Raw genomic sequence first — 25,577 nt, 5'->3', positions numbered from 1 at the left:
TTCAAATTAATCTTCAAGTTCATTGACTTCAGGTAGAAAGTCAGTTTCCGATAAAAATCACTTTAAAATATTAGTAAAAAACAGCGACGAGATTTTCAAACAGTGATTTTGGGACCCCTCTGATTGGGGTCTCTAGGAAGATGTCTTTTTTGCCTATTGGATAACACACCCCTGGTTAAAAGCTAAAAGAAAATTATGGGTGCAGAAATCAGGTGAAAGGAACATATGTGAAGATTATCACTGTGAAAGTTTTTAAAGCCATACGCTGTTTTATTGTCATGGACTGGTTGAGGGTTGTGAAACCAGAAGAAACTCATTTACCCAGAAACCACAGGAAAGGAAAGTTAATGAAGGTAGGTTCCTTTTTTTTTTTTGTGTAGAGGACTTGGACTCCAATTCTGACCCCTACACAGTCTCCAGGGAAGCTTAGCTGCCTACTCTTAATCCACCAATGGTATTAGCCACTTCAAGAAGATGCACATTACCCAGCCAGCATCCATTAGTGATCCCTACTTTCGGTCTCTGGAACAACTCCTCACCACCCCATGTATATTTCCTAAAAAATGTAATTTACAGAAGTGAAAATGCAAACAAGGTTCTCTTGTATCCCAACCTTCAACTTGTCTGTGGCACTTTTTAATAAGATCTCCTAAAAAGGAGTAGAATGTGCATTAAAAATAAAGGTGAATACTATGCTCCATCAAAAATATAAAATATCAAGAGTGTATCGTAATCACTGGATTCACCATTGCATGTTAAAAGGTTACATTTTCTGTCTTGCTTTGCCATACACCAAGTTTTCCCAAAGAATTCACGGAGTCGTACTCACCAAATTGTCGTAGCCACCATCTTTCACAAAATTATCACATACAAGGAAATACCATTCACCAAACTGTTGCATACACCTATCATGCAACAAATTGACAGATTCCAAGTTGAAAGCAGGGTCAACTGATGGGTACTGTAGTTTGTCAAACTCAGTTAATCACCCTGCACTATTGCTTCCAATGGAGGGCTATTTTGTTCACTTTTTTTTGGCAAAAATTTGATTTAAACTGAGCAAAAACATGGAATATTTAGGGATAGCCAAGGACCATAGCAGAATAATGAATGATTAATTTCAAAAAATTATCTGCAGAAAAAGGTTTTAAGAAGTTAATAACTTATAAATCTTGTGACTTTTATTGGCTAAAATTTCCACAGTTCAATTCAGTGGCAATGTCATTTTCAATTTAAAAAATAGTCAAGCTGTTAACCTGTTTTTGAAGCACCACTGACTGCATGCAAGTGTTTAAGTTTAGTTTTAAAAAGCTTCTTCTCCCAGTTAGAGTGACAGGAAAAGTTCAGAAAATTTGCGAGAGTAATGTAAGCATTAGTAAACAATATATGGAACATGTATGATAACAATGACTTCTCTTTACATATTACATTGCTCTGCCAGCCAGCAACGAAATATAGTTACTTCTATTTCTCTTCAACTCTCTCTTACTATTTTGTGCACATTTCACAATTGGATTTCTCTCCAGCAAATTCCACGTTGAAGTTTTTTTTGTCAACTGGAGCACAGGGCCCAAAACCACCTTGCTTAGCATCCTCAAAGCCCAGGAGTATACTAACTCATGAGGGAAAGCTTCCTTTATATTCCAGATATTCCCACACATTCCAAATAATATTAGAGCTGCACATTAGAATCAATTAATCTTTCAAACATAGATAGTACTAAGTTGGTAGTAATTATGTGTTGACAGTCTTGTGTAAACAAGCTGATATTTGTGTGATTTAATAATTCTTAAATAATTATATTTAATGATTCTTAAAGAAAAACAAAAAATCATATTCATGGCATGTTTATTATACTGATATATTACTAACAACAATCGAGTAGTAATATGACACTAGTATCTACATATCTATATTTTTGTTATTTATTCGTATTTTGGTTCTGCTAAGATATCAACTTTATACTATTCTTTTGGGCGGCCAACTTCAGGAAACAGCTGAGGTCCCCAGAATTCTTTATATTCATGCATTCTAGCACGACGATGGTCTTTTGGATCAGGGAAAAATTCCCAACCATTTAAAATAGAATCCTTCTTCAAATATGCTAAAATTCCAAACGGTACACACAAAAAGAGTCCGATTCCAGCACTTTTAACTATGAAAAGTTAAACATGTTAAAAATTTTAATTAAATTACATAATATAAATTATATAAAGAACAAATGAAAAACAATTAAATATTTATTTAATTATTCAATTAAAAATAATAGATTGTTAATACAATGGCAGTAACAAGGAGCCACACAGACAATTTTTCTTCACCACATGGAATCAAGTCCATCCCATGCATATGAAAGACAACTTATTTTTAATCAGGACATAAGGATATATCTTAGAGGAATGTGTCACCATTTAGAAGAATGAACAATGGATCATCAGCTTTGGACCTAACTTTGTACAAGGATTCATTAGCAGTATTTGATAATGACATATAGTAATAATTTTCAAGTCAGTCGTTTGTCATGCGATGATTGGATCAGGTGTATACATACACTATCCCCTAACATGTATCGTGACACTAAATGAAAATACATTTCATTATTAAAAAAAATTATAATAATAATTCCACTTGAACCAGGATATGCTATTATGTTCTCAAGTATTGTTCCAAAAGGACAATACTTGAGAACATAATAGACATTCATAATACATAATAGAGAACATAATATATGAGAGCCTTATCGATCAATGTTGATATCGATCAATATATCAATATATATCAATATATCAATAGATCAATATATCAATATATTGATAATATATGATGAGAGCCTTATCGATGAAGTTCTCTGAGCAGTGCAGACGGGCTGCAAGAGTAGCTCATGAAGTATTGTCAGTGATATACAGGAATTTTTCCAGCAGGGATAAGGAGGTGATCATTCCCTTGTATAAGGCAATGGTCAGGCCACACCTAGAGTACTGTACACAGGTCTGGAGGCCTCATTTCAAGAAGGATGTAGAGGTGCTGGAACGAGTACGGAGAAGGGCAACAAGATTAGTGAATGGAACAAAGGGGTGCTCTTACGAAGAAAGGCTTAAGTTTTACAAATTACAGTGTCTGGAGACTAGGCACCAGCGAGGTGATCTGATAGAGGTTATAAAGCCTTGAATGGTTTGAGCATGCGCAATGCTGATGGGATTCTTCCTCTAGTTCAGAATAATCACCTGAGAGGGCATAAATTCAAATTGAGGAAAGACAAATGTAGGATAGACGTGCAGAAATTTGCCTTTAGTCAGCGGGTGGTTGGTTGGTGGAACAGACTTCCATCCCTTGTAGTGGAGGTTGATAGCCTAAATAAGTTTAAGGCTCAGCTGGACAGGTATTTTGAACGAACAGAGGGGTGAAGTGGAAGTGGGTTTTTTTTTTTTTTTTTTTTTTTGCTGATGCTGCATAAGCTTGCTTTCTTGCATCAAATGCCTCTACTAATGCTAATGCTAATTCGGCTCTGGAGAGATTGTGCAAGGCCCAAGGGGTAGAATTTTTCTCAATTTTTCTGTGCTTGTTAACAGGAGAGACTGCTTCTACAGGGATGGGATACACTTAAATAGAAAGGGTGCAAGAATATTTGCTGATGCTATCGAGGCAGAGTTAGGTGGGTCGGAAAACTGCTAGCTTGGGAGGATACACAGACTAATAGATTAACAGCAGCCGCTGGCAGAGGTAAAAGTGATTCTTGCACTACTTCTATTGAAATGCAATTGAGCAGCAGCCTGGAAAGCAAGGAAGTGGGAATTTCCAGGACTGCTGGGAGTCATAGTGGAACAAGTAAATACATGGACTGTGTTAAGAGTAACTAAGAGTAGAAACAGGTGCATGTATACTTGCATGTACGCCAATGCTAGGAGTATAGTTAATAAATTCGATGAGCTTGAAGTGCTAGTCAACACATCAAAGGCACATATTGTTGGGGTATCAGCGACATGGTGTCACACTGACATAAGCAGTACAGAACTGGAATTTGGGGGAGTACAATGTGTACAGAAAAGATAGACAGGACAGGAATGGAGGAGGGGTTATGCTCTTAGTTAAGAAACACAAAATCTAAGGAAGTGCATCCAATTGATGTGGGTGGACAATGCAATGTTGAGTCTGTTTGGTGTGACATAAGCACTGAGAAAGGAAAAATGAGAGTAGGTGTGTGTTATAGGCCTAATGAATCTGATGAGTATAATGAGCAATTGTGCAGAGAAATAGAGTGGGTCAGTAAATTAGAGTGTCTTATAATGGGGTATTTTAATTTCCCAAATATTGACTGGAATTTGTAGGTTGGTCACTCACACACTAGCAAGGCTTTTGTGGATTTATTGGATGATTGTTTTCTATAGTAGCATGTTCGGCTAGAGGGAGTAATACTCTTGATCTGATTATCAGTAGTGATTCTTCATGCATCAAGAATCAGCAGATAAAGAATCACAGTGGATGGCAGTGGATAAAGGATGGCAGTGATCACAGTGTGCTGAAGTGGGATTTACTCAAAGAAGTAACCACCAACAAGGGTAAGGGGAAGAGTTTTTGCTTTCGTAAAGGTGACTATGGTGGTCTGAGACAGTATTTAAATTCTATACAGTGGAACCAACTGATGATGTTACCAACAGCAAATTCAAAATGGGAAGCATTCAAAGAATTAATCTTGGAAGCTACTAGGCTTTTCATACCAACAAAGAAATACTGTTCAAGGTTTAGGCCTAAATGGATGTCAGATGAACTAATGAGACATATGGCAAAGAAGAAAAATGCATGGGATACATATAAATTAACAGGTGGCACAGAAGCCTATGATAGATATAAGCTGGTCTGTAACCAAGTTACAAAGGAGGTTAGGCAGGAGAAGGCAGATTATGAGAAATCTTTGGCAAAGAATGCAAAGAAAACCAGCAAAGAGTTCTTTACTTATGTAAACTCTAGAAGGAAGGGGATGAATCAGATTGGTCCACTTAATATTGATGGTTCAACTGTTGATGATCCTGCTCAGGTAGCTAACAAACTAAATGAATATTCTGCATTGACCTTCACACATTCGACTGTTGATGATCCTGCTCAGATAGCAAACAAACTGAATGAGTATTTTGCATCTACATTCACACATTAGGAGTTATTAAGGTTTGAAAATGGCAGAAGGTTATCAAATTGTAGCAGGGTGCGTAATGATTTTGTAATTTTGTAAAGTGGAGGAGAAATTGTTGAAGTTAAACATAATAAAGGCACCTAGGGTGGATGGGATCTATCCAGTTATATTAAAGGAGGCAGCAAAGCAACTAAGGAAGGGAGGAGCAGTTATGCTCTTAGTTAAGAAACAAAATCTAAGGAAGTGCATCCAATTGATGTGGGTGGACAATGCAATGTTGAGTCTGTTTGGTGTGACATAATTATGAGAGCCTAATATGCTCGAACACCGGTCTAATCAAGAAGCGGGTGCTACGCACTGTGAAAAGTTATGCCATTAGCCATAATTATGAGAGCATTCTTGGACTCAGGGGAGGTCCCCACGGACTGGAGATGTACAAATGTATCCTCAATTCACAAAGGGGGATCGAAGGGTGACATGAGTAATTACAGACCAGGTAGTTTAACTTCTGTTCTGGGTAAAATAATGGAGTCATTGGTTAAAGATGCATTGCAGGATCATCTATACAAGACTGCAGCAATAATTCAGACACAGCATGGGTTTGTTAAGGGAAAGTCTTGTCTAACAAATTTGATAGGATATTATGATGTGGTTACAAAGGAACTGGATGCAAAAAATAATTTTGATATCATATATTTGGATTTCAGGAAAGCTTTTGACACTGTTGCGCACGGAAGACTATTGTACAAATTGGAGCAGAATGGTATTAAGGGTAAGTTGCTACAATGGATAAAAGGATGGTTCAGTGGGAGAAGACAGAGGGTGGTAATCAATGGGTGCTGCTCTTCTTGGACTAATGTTATTAGTGGAGTCCCACAGGGTTCGGTGTTAGGTCCACTGTTGTTTTGTATATTTATCAATGATATTGATGAAGGTATATCAGGCTTAATGTCGAAGTTTGCATATGATACAAGGGTTGGCAGGGTTGTGAATGACAGTAATGGCAGTGTGCTACTCCAACAGGAGCTAGATAATTTGGGCAGATGGGCTAAGAAGTGGCAACTGAAGTTTAACCTTGATAAATGCAAAGTACTTCATATGGGTAGAAGTAACCCCAGAGAAATGTACCAACTGTGTGGTACTACACTTAAGGTGGTAGAAAATGAAAGACCTGGGAGTAATTGTGCAGTCAGATATGAAGTTTTCTGAGCAATGCAGACAGGCTGCCAGGACAGGTCATTGGGTTTTGTCGATGATATATAGGAATTTTGATAGCAGGGAAAAGGAGGTGATTGTCCCTCTGTATAAGGCAATGGTCAGGCCACGCCTTGAGTACTGTGTACAGGTCTGGAAGTCTCATTTTAGGAAGGATGTAGTTTTGCTTGAGGGTGTACAGAGAAGGATAACAAGATTGGTGAGGGGAATGAAGGGATCCTCTTACCAAGAGAGGCTTAAGTTCTGCAAATTGCAGTGGCTGGAGACTAGGCACCTGCACGGTGATCTGATTGAGGTGTATAAGGCCTTGAATGGGTTGAGCATGCTGAATTCTGATGGGATCCTTCCACTTGTTCAGATTACGAACCTAAGAGGGCATAAATTCAAATTAAGAAAGGACAGATGTAGAATAGATGTGTGGAAATTTGCCTTTAGCCAGTGGGTAGTTGGTTGGTGGAACAGACTTCCATCTGTCGTTGTGGAAGTTGATAAGTTGAATAAATTTAAGGAGGAACTGGACAGGCATTTGGAGGGAATGGTGTGATTTTTTTTTTTTTTTTTTTTTTGGCTGATGCTGCATAAGCTCATACACTTGCTTTCTTGCATCACATGCCACTACTACTACTACCTAAAGATGCCCTTAATTTTAAATTCTTAGTTGATAATTATATGCAAGAATTAACTCACAAAGTCTAAAAAAACTTTCATTTTATTATTTTTTTATGGTAAAACTTTTTCTATAACAAAAGGATTAATGATTAAGATTGAAGGTCAAACAAATAATGAAGGAATACTAAAATTCAGATTGATGAGAATCAATGTGAATGTGACGTCACTGATAGATATTTTTATTTTCAATGTGACGTCACTAATAGATATTTTTATTTTCAAATTTAAGTCACTTTGGTCAACATATACCACCAATGTGTACAGTAAAGGGTTAACAACAATTTATACTAACTGATGCTTTTGCATGCATAGTTTATTTTAATTCTTACTGCTGATCCAATTTTAGACAAGTGTACACAAGGTTAAATAATGAAATATGAGGTCTGTTCAGAAAGTATTCAGTTTATTTTTCTTGTTCAAGGATGAGACAACCCAGTGCACTGTGACAAATGAAAACATATTTAGACACATCTCATCCTTATCACTACGCAGTAAGCTGTTTCCATGCTTATAGCAGTCTGCTACCATCAATCAATAACAAAGCTCATTCTAATAGAAGCACTGCTTCTATTAGAATGAGCAGAAGCCTGAAAAACAAGATGCATGGTATTTCAGAGCCTGCTGCGAGCCATTGCGGTACAAGTAAACACATGGGTTGTGTTAGGGTAGCTAAGAATAGAAACAGGTGCATGTATACTTGTGTGTACACCAATGCTAGGAGTTTAGTAAATAAATTTGATGAATTTGAGGTATTGCTCAAAACATCAAAGGCAGATATTGTTGGGATATCAGAGACGTGGTGTCACACAGATATAAGGGATGCAGAACTGCAATTTGGGGAGTACAACGTCTACAGAAAGGATAGACAGGATAGGAAGGGGAGAGGGGTTATGCTATTAGTTAAGAAACACATAAAAACCAAGGAAGTGAAGCCAGTCGACATCGCCGGACAGTGCAGTGTTGAGTCAGTTTGGTGTGACATAAGCATTGGGAGATCAAAATTGAGAGTAGGAGTGTGCTATAGGCCTAATGACTCTGATGAGTATAATAAGGAACTGTACAGGGAAATAGAGTGGGCCAGTAAATCAGAGAGTCTTATAATGGGAGATTTTAATTTCCCAGATATTGACTGGAATTTGGGGGCTGGTTACTCACTCACTAGCAGGGCTTTTGTGGATTTATTGGATGATTGTTTTCTACATCAGCATGTTCGGGAGGCAACTAGAGGGAGTAATACTCTTGATTTGATTATCAGCAGTGATTCTTCGTGCATTAAGAATCTGCAGATAAATGAACCACTAGGTGGCAGTGATCACAGTGTGCTGAAGTGGGATTTACTCAAAGAGGTAACTACCATTAGGAGTAAAGGAAAGGGTTATTGCTTCCGTAAAGGCGACTACGATGGACTGAGACAGTATTTAAATTCTATACAGTGGGACCAACTGATGATGTTACCAACAGCAAATTCAAAATGGGAAGCATTCAAACAACTTATCTTGGAAGCTACTAGGCTTTACATACCAACTAAGAAATATTGTTCAAGGTTTAGGCCAAAATGGTTGTCAGATGAACTAATGAGGCATATGGCAGAGAAGAAAAATGCATGGGATACATACAAATTAACACATGACACAGAAGCCTATGATAGATACAAGTTGATATGCAACCAAGTTACAAAGGAGGTTAGGCAGGCGAAGGCAGATTACGAGAAATCCTTGGCAAGGGATGCAAAGAAAAACAGCAAAGAGTTCTTTACTTATGTAAACTCTAGAAGGAAGGGAATGAATCAGATTGGTCCACTTGATATTGATGGGTCAACTGTTGATGATCCTGCTCAGGTAGCTAACAAACTAAATGAATATTTTGCATCGACATTCACAAATGAGGAGTTATTCAGCAAGGGGAATGCCAGAGGTGTATTCAACTCTAGCAGTAAGCTACAGAATCTTGAAATAACTGGGAGTAAAGTGGAGGAGAAACTGTTGAAGATAAACACAAGAAAGGCACCCGGGGTGGATGGGATCTATCCAGTTATATTAAAGGAGGCAGCAAAGGAAGTAAGCAAACCCTTAGCCATAATTATTAGAGCTTTCTTGGACTCAGGGGAGGTACCCATAGAATGGAAATGTGCAAATGTGACCCCAATTCACAAAGGCGGATCAAAGGCTGACACAAGTAATTATAGACCTGTGAGCTTAACTTCTGTTCCAGGAAAATTAATGGAGGCACTGGTTAAAGAAGCACTGCAGGATCATCTAGACAAGACTTCAGTTATAGCTCGGACACAGCATGGTTTTGTTAAGAGCAAGTCTTGCCTGACCAATTTGATTGGATACTATGATGCAGTCACAAAAGAACTGGATGCAGGGAATAACTTAGATATTATATACTTGGATCTTAGAAAGGCTTTTGATACTGTTGCACATGGAAGACTGCTGCACAAATTGGAGCAGTGTAGCATTGGAGGCAAATTGCTGTTATGGATAAAGGGGTGGTTGAGTGGGAGAAGACAGAGTGGTAATCAATGGACACTGCTCATAGTGGACTAATGTTATTAGTGGAGTCCCTTAGGGTTCAGTAGCGCCTCCGTAGCCAGGTGGGAAGGAGCAGCAGTGCATAGCACATGATTAGATCTTGATTAGCCCGTCACCACCAAATACGGAGGATGCAGAAAGGTCAGGGAATGACCATCGCATATACCGGAGCAATATGGCCTTAGTTGCAAATGCTCCTAAAAACCAAATAACAAACAGGGTTCAGTGTTGGATCCATTATTGTTTTCTGTATTTATAAATAATATTGATGATGGTATATCAAGTTTAATGTCCAAGTTTGCAGATGATACAAAGGTTGGCAGGGTCGTTAAGGACACTACTGACGCTATGCTGCTGCAACAGGATCTGGCAGGTTGAGCAGATGGGCTGAGAGGTGGCAAATGAAGTTTAACATTGACAAATGTAAAGTACTACATATGGGAAACAGCATCCCCAGAGCAACGTACCAACTCTGTGGTACTACACTGACAGTGGTAGAGAATGAAAAGGACCTGGGGGTAAATGTGCAGGCAGATATGAAGTTCTCTGAGCAGTGCAGACAGGCTGCAAGAGTAGCTCATGGCATCTTGTCAATGATATACAGGAATTTTTCTAGCAGGGATAAGGAGGTGATTATTCCCTTGTATAAGGCAATGGTCAGGCCACACGTTGAGTACTGTATACAGGTCTGGAGGCCTCATTTCAAGAAGGATGTAGAGCTGCTGGAACAAGTACAGAGAAGGGCAACAAGATTAGTGAATGGAACAAAGAGTTGCTCTTACAAAGAAAGTCTTAAATTTTGCAAATTACGGTGTCTGGAGACTAGGCACCGGCGAGGTTTTTTTTTGTTTTGGTTTTATTGGCGCATCAGCTACTAAGGCTATAATGCGCACCGGCGAGGTGATCTGATAGGTGTATAAAGCCTTGGATGGTTTAAGCATGCCCAATGCTGATGGGATTCTGCCTCTTGCTCAGAATAATCACCTGAAAGGGCATAAATTCAAATTGAGGAAAGAGAGATGTAGGACAGATGTGCAGAAATTTGCCTTTAGTCAGCTGGTGGATGGTTAGTGGAACAGACTTCCATCCCTTGTTGTGGAAATTTATAGCCTAAATAAATTTAAGGCTCAGCTGGACAGGTATTTTGAACAAAGAGAGGGGTGAAGTGGAAGTTTTTTTTTTTTTTTTTTTTGGCTGATGCTGCATAAGCCTGCTTTCTTGCATCATATGCCTTTACTAACGCTACTGTCAGTGAACAGAAATGTCAACTAGTTCATATGTACATATTACAGTACGTATTAATTATTCCAATTATCACATATATTCTTCCGATTTACACGTATTTTTTAATTGGCAAGGTAATAAAGGGTAAATTTCTGCTTTATATCTTTGCTTTTATAGCCTGTGGATAATATTCCTCCTATTTTCGCTAATTAGAATCGCTGTTTAATAGAATTAAAATTCAATTCACAAACGTGATCACAATGACCGGCGCTTAATGTACATCGTATAGTGAACGGTACTTTACTATGTTGAGTTCCTCGTAACGTGATTTGATTGTACAGTGAACCAATTGTAAAAAAAAAAGGGGTGGGGGGGTACTTTGTATTCTTAACTATTTACGTGAAGCTTCGGATAATTGGGGTATCCGTTTAATCGGGCCAAAATGCACTAGTCCGGATGTGTCCCAAATAACCGGAATGGACTGTATTAAATTTTGGCACTTCTGAGCCCCTAATCCAAATTTTTCTAGATCTTGTTGCAGTAGTATAACTTGATTTCTGCCACCCTTTGCACCATCAGTAAACTTAGATATTAAACTTAATATGATTTCTTCAATATCTTTAATAAATATTGAAAATAATAAAGGGCCATGCACTGGAACCCGAAAAAGTTCACTAATATAATCCAAGAGCAGTGCCCATTAATAATCACTCTGTCTTCTGCCACTCAACCATTCCTTTATCCATAGCAATAACCTGCCTCTAATGTCACACTGCTCCAATTTGTATATCAGCCTTTTATGTGGAACAGTGTCAAAAAATTTGCTGAAATCTAAGCATGTCAAAATTATTTTTTGCACCCTTTGCTACTATGTCATAGTAACTAATCATATTAGTCAGAGAGAATCTCCTTTTAACAAATTCATGCTGTGATTTCCATATAGTGACATTCCTGTCAAGATTATTCTGAATTACTTCTTTAACCACTGACTCCCTTATATTTTCCCTAGAAAAAAAGTCATGCTCACAAATCTGGAATTATTCACTTACTAATCTGTTGCTGTTCTAAAACTTTGGCTCTTTTTATGATTTCACTCAAATGATTCCTAATCCAGCAATTCAATTCATTCCATAGATAGGCTATGAGATTTAATTCATAGCCTATCTATGGAATAAAGAAGCACTTCTGGTTAAAGAAGCACTGCAGGATCATTTAGACAAGACTTCAGTTATAGCTCGGACACAGCATGGTTTTGTTAAGGGGAAGTCTTGCCTGACCAATTTGATTGGATACTATGATGCAGTCACAAAAGAACTGGATGCAGGGAATAGCTTTGATATTATATACTTGGATCTTAGAAAGGCTTTTGATACTGTTGCACATGGAAGACTGCTACACAAATTGGAGCAGTGTGACATTGGAGGCAAATTGCTGCTATGGATAAAGGGGTGGTTGAGGGGGAGAAGAAAGAGAGTGGTAATCAATGGACACTGCTCATCGTGGACTAATGTTATTAGTGGAGTCCCTCAGGGCTCAGTGTTGGGTCCATTATTGTTTTCTGTATTTATAAATGATATGGATGATGGTATATCAAGCTTAATGTCCAAGTTTGCAGACGATACAAAGGTTGGCAGGGTTGTCAAGGACACTACTGACACTATGCTGCTGCAACAGGATCTGGAAAGGTTGAGCAGATGGGCTGAGAGGTGGCAAATGAAGTTTAACATTGACAAATGTAAAGTACTACACATGGGAAACAGCAACCCCAGAGCAACGTATCAACTCTGTGGTACTACACTGACAGTGGTAGAGAATGAAAGGGACTTGGGGGTGGTTGTGCAGGCAGATATGAAGTTCTCTGAGCAGTGCAGATGGGCTGCAAGAGTAGCTCATGGAGTATTGTAAAGGATAAACAGGAATTTTTCCAACAGGGATAAGGAGGTGATTATTCCATTGTATAAGGCAATGGTCAGGCCACACCTAGAGTACTGTATACAGGCCTGGAGGCCTCATTTCAAGAAGGATGTAGAGCTGCTGGAACGAGTACAGAGAAGGGCAACAAGATTAGTGAATGGAACAAAGGGGTGCTCTTACGAAGAAAGGCTTAAGTTTTGCAAATTACAGTGTCTGGAGACTAGGCACCAGCGAGGTGATCTGATAGAGGTGTATAAAGCCTTGAATGGTTTAAGCATGCTCAATGCATTCTTCCTCTAGCTCAGAAAAGTCACCTGAGAAGGCATAAATTCAAATTGAGGAAAGACAGATGTAGGATAGACGTGCGGAAATTTGCCTTTAGCCAGCGGGTGGTTGGTTGGTGGAACAGACTTCCATCCCTTGTGGTGGAGGTTGATAGCCTAAATAAGTTTAAGGCTCAGCTGGACAGGTATTTTGAACGAACAGAGGGGTGAAGTGGTTTTTTTTTTTTTTTTTTTGGCTGATGCTGCATAAGCTTGCTTTCTTGCATCAAATGCCTCTACTAATGCTAATGCTAAAAAATGCTAATTCAGAACTTGGCACCAGTTAAGCCAATTCTTCAATGACAGTATCCTCATCCTATGTGCCTACAAAGCCTGGCTTTGTGGCTCAGCATTAAGACATGGATGGAAGGATTCTAGAGGCTAAGACCAAACCATGAAGAAACAGAGCTAGACACCAACATCTGAGTGGTAAGGAGTGAGAGTGCCATAGCATGCACTCTTTGAGTGGACCGGGATCCAAGCTGTGACTGCTAAATACAATTAACATTTGTATTGATGAATTATTGTAAACTCCACTGACCTGGTGATCATGCCAGAGTATAAACAAGAACATCCTTTTCTCTATACTTTACTATTGAGGTTTTACGCTCTGATAAGTAGTTTCCCAAACCTAAAATGAATAGTAGCTTGTATTACTTGTAGTACTAGACTTCAGTTATAGCTGACACAGCATGGGTTTGTCAAGGGGGAAGTCTTGTCTGGCCAATTTGAGTGGATACTATGCTGTGGTCACAAAGGAACTGGATGCAAAGAATAATTTTGATATCATATATTTGGATGTTAGAAAGGCTTTTGATACTGTTGCACAAGGCAGACTGCTGCACAAATTGGAGAAGTGTGGCATTGGAGGCAAACTGCTGCTATGGATAAAGGGATGGTTGAGTAGGAGAAGACAGAGTGGTAATCAATGGACACTGCTCTTTGTGGCCTAATGTTATTAGTAGAGTCCCCCCAGGGTTCAGTGTTGGGTCCATTGTTGTTTTCTGTATTTATTAATGATATTATATTGATGATGGTATATCAGGTTTAATGTCCAAGTTTGCAGACGATACGAAGGTCGGCAGGGCAGTATAATGACAATATACTGCTGCAACAGGAGCTAGAAAAGTTGAGCAGGTGGGACGAGAGGTGGCAACTGAAGTTTAACATTGACAAACGTAAAGTACTGCATATGGGAAGCAGTAACCCCAGAGTAACGTATCGACTGTGTGGTACTACACTGAGAGTGGTAGAGAGTGAAAAGGACCTGGAGGTAATTGTGTAGGCAGATATGAAGTTTTCTGAGCAGTGCAGACAGTCTGCAAGAGTAGCTCATGGTGTCTTGTCAATGATATACAGTTGTGTCCCCGTATCCGCTGATTCAGTTACCCACAGTTAACCATGGAAAAAAACATGAAAAAACTTAACACGTAATACTCGCGTGTCCAATATGATGCTTCCCTTTATTTTTTACAATGTCAATTTTAAATTGAATAGCTTCCCTTCGTCGCGTATGGTTTGGTCACCAACATTATAATGGTTCTTTAGAGATTTAATGGATGTACCGTCTTCAAACTTTTGAATAATCTCAAGTTGTTGTTTAATTTGAAAGCACAACTCTTGTGTTTGCCCATCATTTTTGCGATTTCTGAACAAAAAAAAATAGTTACTATATAAAAAAAAAAAATTCCGACATCCTTGACATAAATAATGAAACAAAATTTGTCCTTTTGCAGTGCAACGGAACACAACAATCGATGCAACACACTAAAACAAACTAAACATTTGGTCTCTTTTTTTTGTTTTGAGCACTAGGTGTGAAGACAGTGGGGGTTGCAAGATAATAGGTACACTAATCTCCCAATGACGACTTATAAATGCTGGTTCTTGTTGCTTAATTACAACTTGCAAAATATCTGTTTATAGCTATTCTAGTTATTACTTGAATTTTATGACTTCTGGTTGATTTGGGTTTTTTTTTTTTTTTTTTTTTTTAAATTTGGAGTCTTGAAGTGTCCCGGTAAATCGACAGTCTGCTATACTTTATTATTACCGTATTTAATGTTGGTAATGTCTTACTGTATGTTTAATTTATCAATTAAACTTTATTATACGTATGTATGTACAAGAAAATCATGTTATATATGGCATCAGCAGGTGTTCACTTATATCTGCAGTTTCAGTCATCCATGGCAGGTCTTGGAACACATCACCCACAGATATGGCGGTCTTAATGTACAGGAATTTTTCTAGCAGGGATAAGGAGGTGATTATCCCCTTGTATAAGGCAATGGTCAGGCCACACCTTGAGTACTGTACACAGGTCTGGAGGCCTCATTTTAAGAAGGATGTAGAGCTGTTGGAATGAGTACAAAAAAAGGCAACAAGATTAGTGAATGGAACAAGGGTCACTCTTATGAAGAAAGGCTTAAGTTTTGCAAATTACAGTGTCTGGAGACTAGGCCCTGCAAAGTGATCTGATTGAGGTGTATGAAGCCTTGAATGGTTTGAGTATGCTCAATGCTGATGGGATTCTTCCTCTTATTCAGAATGCCTGAGAGGGCATAAATTCAAATTGAGGAAAGACAGTTGTAGGATAAATGTGCAGAAGTTTGCCTTGCTTTCTTGCATCATGTGCCTTTGCTAATGCTAAAATGCTATTGCTGCTAGAGCGAGGATCATTCATTAACTTGTATAATTTGGAAAGTTCAAAAGTCATAAGCTTTTGAACCTTTTAAACAAATGCAACCTATAATGCCTACCATATCTGTGGCACTTTCTCAGACTTTTGAACTGTTACTTTCACTTGGCTGATCAGCCCTTCTCCAACGCTATCATATAGACATCAGAATACATTCAAGGGTACAGTACACTAGTTATAAAATATTTGTATGGTTCTGATTCCAATGCCAAGATATAATATGGTATAAATTCAAATAAGAAACCACTCATTCTGTACTTTGCTAACACTGACCAGACCACAACCGTCTCACTACATGCCTTTGGATGTTACAAAAGTGGATGTAGTAAATTCAACTTATACTAAAAATAAATTTGCCAACTAGAAATAACATTGATAACATCTACCTTGAATATGCAAATATTACATCAATTAAAATATATCACTACTTACACCTTGTTCCCCATATAGATGCAGCAGCAAATGCACCAAGGACTGGATTCAGATGATCATCTTTACCTCTAAAACCAGTAGATACACAGGTAATACAAGTAAAGGCTGCTGCTGAGCCAACTGCAAATAAAATAGATTGGTTAAAAAAAGTGAACTATGCATGATAAATACAGTCGGACCTCTTTTTAACGAACTTCCATATATCGAATTTTTCTCTGTAGCAAACCTTTTTGATTTCCCCTTGGTCATTACATTGAAAATTTGATTTCCCCTTGGTCATTACATTATACAGAAAACTTTATTTCTGTATGACAAAGAAATTTCCATATAATGAACTGATTTCGAGAGACCTGGATACACATTGTTCACACATCTGGCCTTTAGGCAATAAAGCTGATGCTGTAGAAAGCACACGAATTAAGAGCTAAAACATTCTCCAATTTAGTGGAGGCCATAAAACCCTTCAGGAGGAAACTGGCCTACCACGGCGTGGGAAAGAAAAAGATGGAAGGTTTTGGGAGTGGCCTTTGCCCAGCAGTGGGTAAAAAGAAGTAGTAAAACCTATACAATCTATACACTACTGTACTGAGAAGTTGTGTTAGTCAACTGTTATCTATTTGTCCACAGCCATTGGCAAAGATTCGGGCATATTCCTGATGCAGACATTGACTCTGGTCAACCTGTTTTCTACTGTTAAGCATCCTATTAGAGAATTAGGAGAGAGTGATTTTCCTTTATCCCAGAAATTCATCTGTTATTTCGAAGAAATGAGTCATCCACACTTTCACTAAATTTTGCCTTTCCTCTCTCTCTCTCTCTCTCTCTCTTTACATGGTAGGTAAAAGTGGACCCTAAATCAGTTTTGTTTTAGCTGCTGTGCAGGTAACCTTACAGTGTCTAAGAGGAAATCTTTGAGTGTAGTGTGAAAAAGTGAAAGTGCTTAATAGTGTAGATCAGGGCATTAAAAAAAAAAAAAGAACTTGCTTAAAAATTTGGTATTCCTGTTGGTACTGTGTTAATCATTCTGAAAAACAGTTTCAATTTTCAAATTGCTTGAGGAAATGGGACCAGTCGGACAAAATTGTGCCTTTGTGAAGATGTAGATGAAGCAGTTTTTAAGTGGATGAAATTGATTTGAGACAAAAACGTGCCGATAACAGGGACATTAATAAAAGAAAAGGCTATGGAGTATGCATCTTTTCTGGGGCATAAAACATTTCAAGCCATTGACAAATTTAAAAAGTGCCATGGCTTACTTGAAAAAGTTATTTCTGATGAAAGTGGAGTTGCAATCAAAAAAGACTATACCCATTGGAAAGAAACAGTTTCGAAAAAATTATGGAAGACTAAGTCCAAAGACATTCAACATTAATGAAACACGTCTATTTTTTAAATGTTTGCCAAACAAGACACTGACTTTTAAAGGTTATAAACGTTTCAGTGGTAAAAATAGTAAGGAGAAAATTATACTCTTGGTTGGTGCAAATATGGCTAGTAAAAAAAACTGAAGCTTTTGGTAATAGGCAAAAGTAAATAACCCCAATGTTTCAAAAGAGTAAAGTCATTAGAGTTGGACTACAACTACAACAAAAAATCTTGGATGACAAGTGAAATTTTTGAGCAGTGGATTTTAAATTTCGATAGAAAGATGACGAAAGAAAACAGAAAAATTGCATTGATTGTTGACAACTGCCCTGCCCACCTTCACTCGGTAATTTCAAAATTTACAAGAGTGAAGCTTGTTTTCTTCCCTCCAAATACTTCATCTAAACTGCAGCCAATGGGCCATGGATTTGAAAATGCACTACCAAAGGTGCATACTGAAAAACTTATACAGAGAATAGAAACTAACCAACCTATAGATTCTGTAATAGATTTGCAGATGTGCATATCAGAGTCGGCAAAAGTGTCAATTCAAGATGTGAAGGAAACAACAATTAAGAATTGTTTTGCAAAAACAGATTTTGCTAAAATGCTAATGAACAGCAATAAGAGGGAAGAACTACTATTACAAGACAGTGAGCAATCTTGGGAAGAGTTCCAAGTGAGGTTTCATCAGTGGAGAAATTGTTCTTGACGAGTTTTTAGGAGTTCATAATGATGTCATAATATCTGAATATCCAAGTGAATCCAACGTTTTGGAACATATTTAAAGAATGAATGACAATATTGATGATGAGTTGGATGAAAATGAGGGCAATATTAAACCTTTCAAACAAGAAATGTTGGCAGCATTTGAAACTTTGCATTGAGGCCTTCAATGGGAAGAAAATGCAACAGAAAATATATTTGAGTGTTTAAACAAATGCGAACATTTTTATGAACGGTGTACAGTAGAATCCAGTGTACAACAAAATATAATCAAATATTTTACGAGATAATTCTTAAAAGTGTACTAATACATTGTACACACTACGTAGGAGGTCATTTCTTAATATGTATGTATTAATAAATTGTTTTAAAATGTTATAAAATTTATTCATACCCACTTATTTCTGATTTATTTCCCATCTTTTACTATATTTCTGAATTTACACTGTTTTTCATTGCTGAAAAGGTCATATTTCTTTATAATGAAATTTCTGTTTAACGAATTTTTTCAAGGGTATGATTGATTTCATTATATACAGGTCCGACTGTATGTGCATTTTTCAAATCTGTATAAGAATGCTAGATCTTGTTGCAGTAGCATTTTATACAGTCATTTTATATAGTCCACCACATTAATTGCATATACTATAAAACAGAATATCTTGGTAACTATAACAGTGTGGGGGAAAGGACCTCGCCTTTGTGTAGCTGCTTGAAAGGCATTACTAATCACGAATCGTTGTGGGGTCAAGCAAAAGATCACTTTCAATCTGTATTAACTACATCCATTGTACAAGGTGGTTTAATTAAAGAGTGTCACTTCAACTAGTTGTAAGTGGAAAACCATTCATGATAGAAAGTTAAAATTTGTAATGGACACTATCCAAGGAAATAAAAATTGCAAAAAAATAAAATAGTAAAATAAAATAAATAATAAATATTACTTACAAAAACAATTATCAAGGAGAAATGGGTGCTGTGCACTAGAATGCAAATCTAACCTCATTACATGATCACTGCTGATGATGCTTCTTTTAGAGGATTTAAAGAGAGGGATGGTGAATTCAATCAACAGATCTTAAAATGGGACTCCTCCAAAAGAAGGACCAAGCCATGTTTGCACAGCAGTTTTACAGAACAATAGCAACTTCATGATGGTACCTTAAGAATATTGACATTTAAGAGGGGAGGATCACTTCTATACAGAGAAATTTGGGAAAACAATTCTCTCCCAATTTGGACAAACGGGCTCTGCAGAATGATGAGAAAATTCAGAGAAACAGGTGACCTATCTGTAACTCACAACAGAGAGCATATCTCTCAGTCACAGTGACTATTGTTCAAGAAATCACTGTTGCTATGGCCAATGGCTCAGCACAAAGTCAACATTTATCTGTTATCATAACAGTTGAACATTCCATGGTCAACCACCCATAAAGTTCTTTGATCCATGAAGCACACGTATCCATACAAGGTCCATGTGGTGCAACAGCTAACACGAACAGAACCACATCAACATATGATGACTTTGCTTTATGGTTTCTGGATACTGATGACACATGACCAGGGAACATTTTGTGGACCAATGAGGCTTATTTCCAGTTACGTAGCAGTTATGAATAACCATATTTGTAGGTTTGGGGTTCATCACCTCCAAATATTGTTAACAAAGTGCCTCTTCGCTGTCCACATTATTTGAACTTATGGTACAGAGACATGTATCCTGACAGCCGAGCATTACTGCAACCTTCTCCATCATTATATAATTCCTGATCTTCGGGGTTGGAGATATTTAGAACAACTTTTTATGCAGGATAGATCTACTCCACATATTGGTCAGCCAGTGACTCGGCTGCTTTGTTACACATTCAATGATGACCGCATCATTTCCCATCAATTTTGATTGGATGGGATTTGATTTTTATGGCATATTGGCAACTTAGTCTATAAACCTCGTCAATCGAGGAACATCTGACCACCTCAATGATGTTTTGTAGGAAGTCACTCTTCTTCATGGCACCTCCGTAGCCAGACCGGGGTTCGAGCCCATGACAACCAAACATGGAGGATGCGGAAAGGTCAGGAAATGACCACCGCATATCCCCGGAGCAATATGGCCTTAATTGCTAATGCTCCTAAAAAAACCAAAAAAAAAAAAAAAAACCAAACCAACTAACTCTTCTTCATAACACACTCAATGATGACTACATCATTTCCCATCACTAAGTTTGGATTAGATTGGATTTGATTTTTATACCATACGTAACTTAAGTCATAAGCTTGCCACTTCACAATGTTTAACCACTTTGATTCCCGGACCTTATGGTTAAGAGGATATCTCAAGCACATATTCAATCTCTCACTGATTTGAAGGAAAAAACTGCAAAGCACTTTGCTAATATTTCATGTGACATGATTCAGTTAACAGCTAACCATGCAATATCTGTATATTTATATATTTGTATCTACTATACACTGCACTTCCAGAATATAGTTTACAAATGATCACCAAACTGAATATCTCAATTTTCATGCCTAGTATTAAAGCAAAGTTCTTCCAAATAATACTCTAACAGTTGCACACAGTGGCAACTGCCCTTGATAGTAGTTTGGGAACTTTTTTTGCGCTTTCCATTTCAATATGCATTCAATAGTGTCGATTCCATATTTAATCTTGTTGCCATTTAACAGCTTTCCATCTACGCCAGCCGAAACGATGCACTTTAGGCACATTGATTATAATCACACTGTATATATCACTGACCATTTTTATTTTATTTCTTATATTTCTCTGATAGTGAAACAAACAAGAGATACATATTTGTCTAAACATTAGCTTAGCATTAGTAGAGGCATATGATGCAGGAAAGCAAGCTTATACATCATCAGCAAAAAAGTAAAAAAAAAAAACACCCTTCCCATTTCACCCATCCATTCATTCTAAATGTTTGTCTAGTTCAGCTTTGAATTTATTTAAGCTGTCAACTTTAAAATGACAGATGGAAGTTTGTTCCAGCAATTAATTACCTGCTGGCTAAAGGCAAATTTCTGCACATCTATTCTACAACTGTCTTACCTCAATTTGAATTTATGTCCCCTCAGGCAACTAATCTTGGTAATAGGAAGAATGCCATCAGCATTGAGCTTGTTCATACCATTCAAGGACTTATACACCTCAATCAGATCAGCTTGCAGGTGCCTAGTCTTCAGACACTGCAATTTGCAGAACTTAAGCCTGTCTTTGTAAGAGCAACCCTTTGTTCCATTCACCAATCCCGTTGCCCTTCTCTGTACTCATTCCAGCAGCCCTACATCCTTCCTAAAATGAGGCTTCCAAACATTTATACAGTACTAAAGGCGTGGCCTGACCATTGCCTTATACAAGGGGATAATCACCTCCTTATTCCTGCTAGAAAAATTACTGTATATCATTGACAAGACACCATGAGCTACTCTTGCAAAATGTCTGCACTTTCTTTGCATTTATCAATGTTAAAATTCAGTTAACACTCTCAGCCCATCTGCTCAATTTTTCTAGATCCTGTTGCAGTAGTGTACTGTCATTAACAATCTTGCCAACCTTCGTATTGTCTGCAAACTTGGACATTAAGCCTGATATACCTTCATCAATATCATTAATAAAAACAGAAAACAATGATTTACCCAACACTGAACCCTGGGGGACACCACTAATAACATTAATCCAGGAAGAGCAGTGTCCATTGATTACCATTCTCTGTCTTCTTCCACTCAACTATCCCTTTATCTATAGCAGCAATTTGTTCTTAATATCATACTGCTCTAATTTGTACAGTAGTCTTCCATGTGCAACAGTACCAAAAGCTTTCCTAAAATCCAAGTATATGATAATCAAAAGTATTTTTTGCATCCAGTTCCTTTGTGACCACATCATAGTATCCAATCAAATTGGTCAGATAAGACATCCCCTTAACAAACCCATGCTGTGTCTGAACTATAACTGCAGTCTTGTCTAGATGATCCTTCAGTGTTTCTTTAACAAGTGCCTCCAAATTAATTTCCCTGGAAAAGAAGTTAAACTAAGAGGTCTGTAATTACTCGTGTCACCCTTCGATCCCCCCCCTTTGTGAATTGGGGCCACATTTGCAGATCTCCAGTCCATGTGGATCTTCCCCGAGTCCAAGGAAGCTCTCCTAATTATGGCTAAGGGTTTGTTTATTTCCTTTACTGCCTCCATTAATATAACTGGATAGTTCTCATCCACCCCAGGAGCCTTTATGTTTAACTTTCTCATCCACTTTGCTCTCAGTTATTACAAAATCATTTAGCTCCCTGCCAGTGATTGATAAACTTCTGGCATTCCCCTCCCTGATTAACTCCTCATGCATGAATGTAGATGCAAAATACACATTCAGTTTTTCAGCTACCTGAGTAGGATCCTCAACAGTCGAACCATCAATATCAAGGAGACCAATCTGATTCATCCCCTTCCTTTTAGAGTTTACATAAGTAAAGAATTCTTTGCTGTTTTTCTTCGCATCCTTTGCCAAAGATTTCTCGTAATCTGCCTTCGCCTGCCTATACTCCTTTTGACTTGATTATAGATCAGCGTATATCTATCATAGGATTTTGTCTCACTTGATAATTTATATGCATTCCATGCATTTTTTTTTTCTACCACAAGTCTCATAAGTTCATCAGACATCCATTTGGGCCTAAATTTAGGCCTTGATATGAAAATCCTAGTAGCTTCCAAGATTACTTCTAAATGGGAATGCTTCCCATTTAGAATTTGCTGTTGGTAACATCATCAGTTGTTCCCACTGTAGAGAATTTAAAAACTGTCTCAGACCACCGGAGTCACCTTTACGAAAGCAAAAACCCTTCTCTTCACCCCTGACGGTAGATACATGTTTGAGTAAATCCCACATCAACACACTGTGATCACTGCCAGCTAGTGGTTTCTGCAGATTCTTAATGCATAAAGAATCACTACTGATAATCTATTCAAGAATATTACTCCCTCTGGTTGCTTCTCAAACATGCTGCTGTAGAAAAAGTCATCCAATAAATCCACAAAAGCCTTGCTAGTGTGCATGTGACCAACCCACAAGTTCCAGTCAATATCTGGGAAGTTAAAATTCCCTATTATAAGACAATCTAATTTACTGGCCCACTATTTCTCTGTACAGTTGTTCATTATACTCATCAGAATCATTAGGCCTATAACAGATTCCTACTCTCAATTTTGCTTTCCCAATGCTTATGTTACAACAAATGGACCCAACATTGCACTGTGCACCCATGCTAACTGGATGCATTCCCTTAGATTTTATGTTTCTTAACTAACAGCATAACTCCTCCTCCCTTCCTGTACAGATTGTACTCCTCAAATTCCAATTCTGCATTCCATATATGTGTGATACCACATCTCTGATATCCGAACAATATCTTCCTTTGATGTTTGACCGACACCTCAAATTCATCAAATTTGTTTACTAAACTCCTAACATCTTTTATTTTAAATTTACATGGTCTATTTCCAAAAGATTAGGTATGGTTGTTTCAATAGCTAATTAACCAATAGCTAATTAAGTTTTAAGTTTAATTAGCCTCTTAGTTTAAACATGTATCCCTAGTTTCACCATCACATTGTTCAAATTAAGATTAAAATGACAAGGTTTTAATTTGAAATGCTATTCATGTCAAACAGGAAAAATTTCTAAAACTCTCTAGGTGTAATATTTTTAAAAATGTTACTTACCAAAGGGTGTAGTCCAGAGGGCAATTCTTGAAAGACCATGTATTAAGGTCTGAGAATGGCTATACGCAATGATATCAGTGGCTCCAACACCAATTCCTGCAACAGCATGTGCAATATTTTCAAACTGTATATTAAGCATGGATATTCACAAACTAAAAACTTAAAAAATAAGCAATCATTCATGAAAGCTTGCATATCTTGAAAATAAATCTACACTTATAAACTTGAAAATAGTAACATTGGTTAAAATCTTAATATAATACTTAAAGATTCTTAAATACGCTACTGCTGGATGCTGCTTATTGTGATTAGTTTGAGACTCAGCTCAATTGATAACAATAATCAAAGAAAAAAGAATGCAGCTATTCAGCACTGTTTATTCATATAGAGCAGAAACATGTACATAAAAAAGTGGAAGTGGACAGAAAGAAAACATGAAAATCAAGCAAAACAAATACTCTAATTTGGCTGTCCACTATGGGTCATTCCATGTCAAGTGGCCTAGTGGTCCTTGCTCGACTATCTTCAATTTTGTTGAAACATGGTGTGCATGTTTAAACAGGTTTCAAATGAAGCTGTGCAAAATTTTAGTTCAAAACACAGTATTCCTGAAGCACCAGCACCTTTTTTGTGGAGGTCACTTGTGTTATGCAGAATAAATCACAAAAAAACCTTCAAAGTTTGAAGTGTTACTGTTGCACAACGGTGAGAGGTGGTGCTCTGCAACTTGGTATATCTAGTTAACTTTTGGCAGAGGATGCAAAACTTTTGGTGTTCAGGCTTCAAAAACCTTCACATTTTTTACAATGCGGTCTAAAACTGGCACCAAAAATTTGTTGCAACAAATTTAAGCATGACTTTTGAAAGTCATAACTTTGAAATAAAAACCTTTGGTATCTTCTTCTTTGGACATTCCACTTACCAACTGCAGGAATTCAGCCTAACTAAATATCAGCTCTTATACTTGTTTTTCGGCTAAGATATTTTCCTTCAAAGATTGACTCAAAATTTGAAAGTCAAATTTTACCTAATCTTAAGGGGCAAATATCTTAATGTGGGAGACCTTCAATGCTCTCATTTTTGCCACCACTGGAAAGAGCAGAGTTTCAGCTACAAGGATCATGGTTTATCTGTTTTTTGTGTCTTTGCACTTAAGGCCTTAAAATTAAGCCTAAACATCAAGTAGTTTTATGTGCCATATTGTTATTTTGTGAGATCTTTTTGTTGCAGAACATTTCCTTAATCTTGCCTAATGTTTAGAATAATCTAGAAATAGAGTATCTTCTAGAATTCTGGAATATTCTAGAAGAATAACCAAGAATTATATAATATTCTAGAATATTCTTGGGCACCTCAGTAGCCAGGTGGGCAGGAGCAACAGTGCGTAGCACACGCTTCTTGATTAGACCGGGGTTCAAGCCTGTGACCACCAAATACAGAGGATGCGGAAAGGTCAGGGAATGACCACCGCATATCCCCGGAGCAATATGGCCTTAGTTGCTAATGCTCCTAAAAACCAAATAACAACAACGACAGAATATTCTTGAATTCCAAAAAAACTGATGAACATTCTAGAATCATACAAAAAAAAGTATAGATAGCTGAT

General features: G+C 37.5%; 1 protein-coding gene across 1 annotated transcript in view; it reads right to left on the bottom strand.

The window, feature by feature from the left end:
* Positions 1 to 1,831: 1,831 nt before the first annotated feature.
* ND-B14.7 (NADH dehydrogenase (ubiquinone) B14.7 subunit) overlaps positions 1,832 to 25,577 on the bottom strand; it is a 45,857-nt gene continuing 22,111 nt past the window's right edge. The window contains exons 2-4 of the mRNA XM_090388701.1: positions 23,972 to 24,067; positions 16,138 to 16,257; positions 1,832 to 2,155 (exon numbers count right to left, since the gene is read on the bottom strand). Of these exons, the coding sequence (XP_090244827.1) occupies positions 1,965 to 2,155; positions 16,138 to 16,257; positions 23,972 to 24,067 (407 nt within the window). The 3' untranslated portion in view covers positions 1,832 to 1,964. The remainder of the gene's footprint in view (positions 2,156 to 16,137; positions 16,258 to 23,971; positions 24,068 to 25,577) is intronic.

The sequence above is a fragment of the Mastigoproctus giganteus genome, chromosome 14 (assembly GCF_048544385.1).
Source record: "Mastigoproctus giganteus isolate SK-2022 chromosome 14, ASM4854438v1, whole genome shotgun sequence".
In the NCBI taxonomy this organism is placed as follows: domain Eukaryota; kingdom Metazoa; phylum Arthropoda; class Arachnida; order Uropygi; family Thelyphonidae; genus Mastigoproctus; species Mastigoproctus giganteus.
Note: the sequence above shows the minus strand (reverse complement) of the source record. Positions and strands in the feature narration are given on the sequence as shown.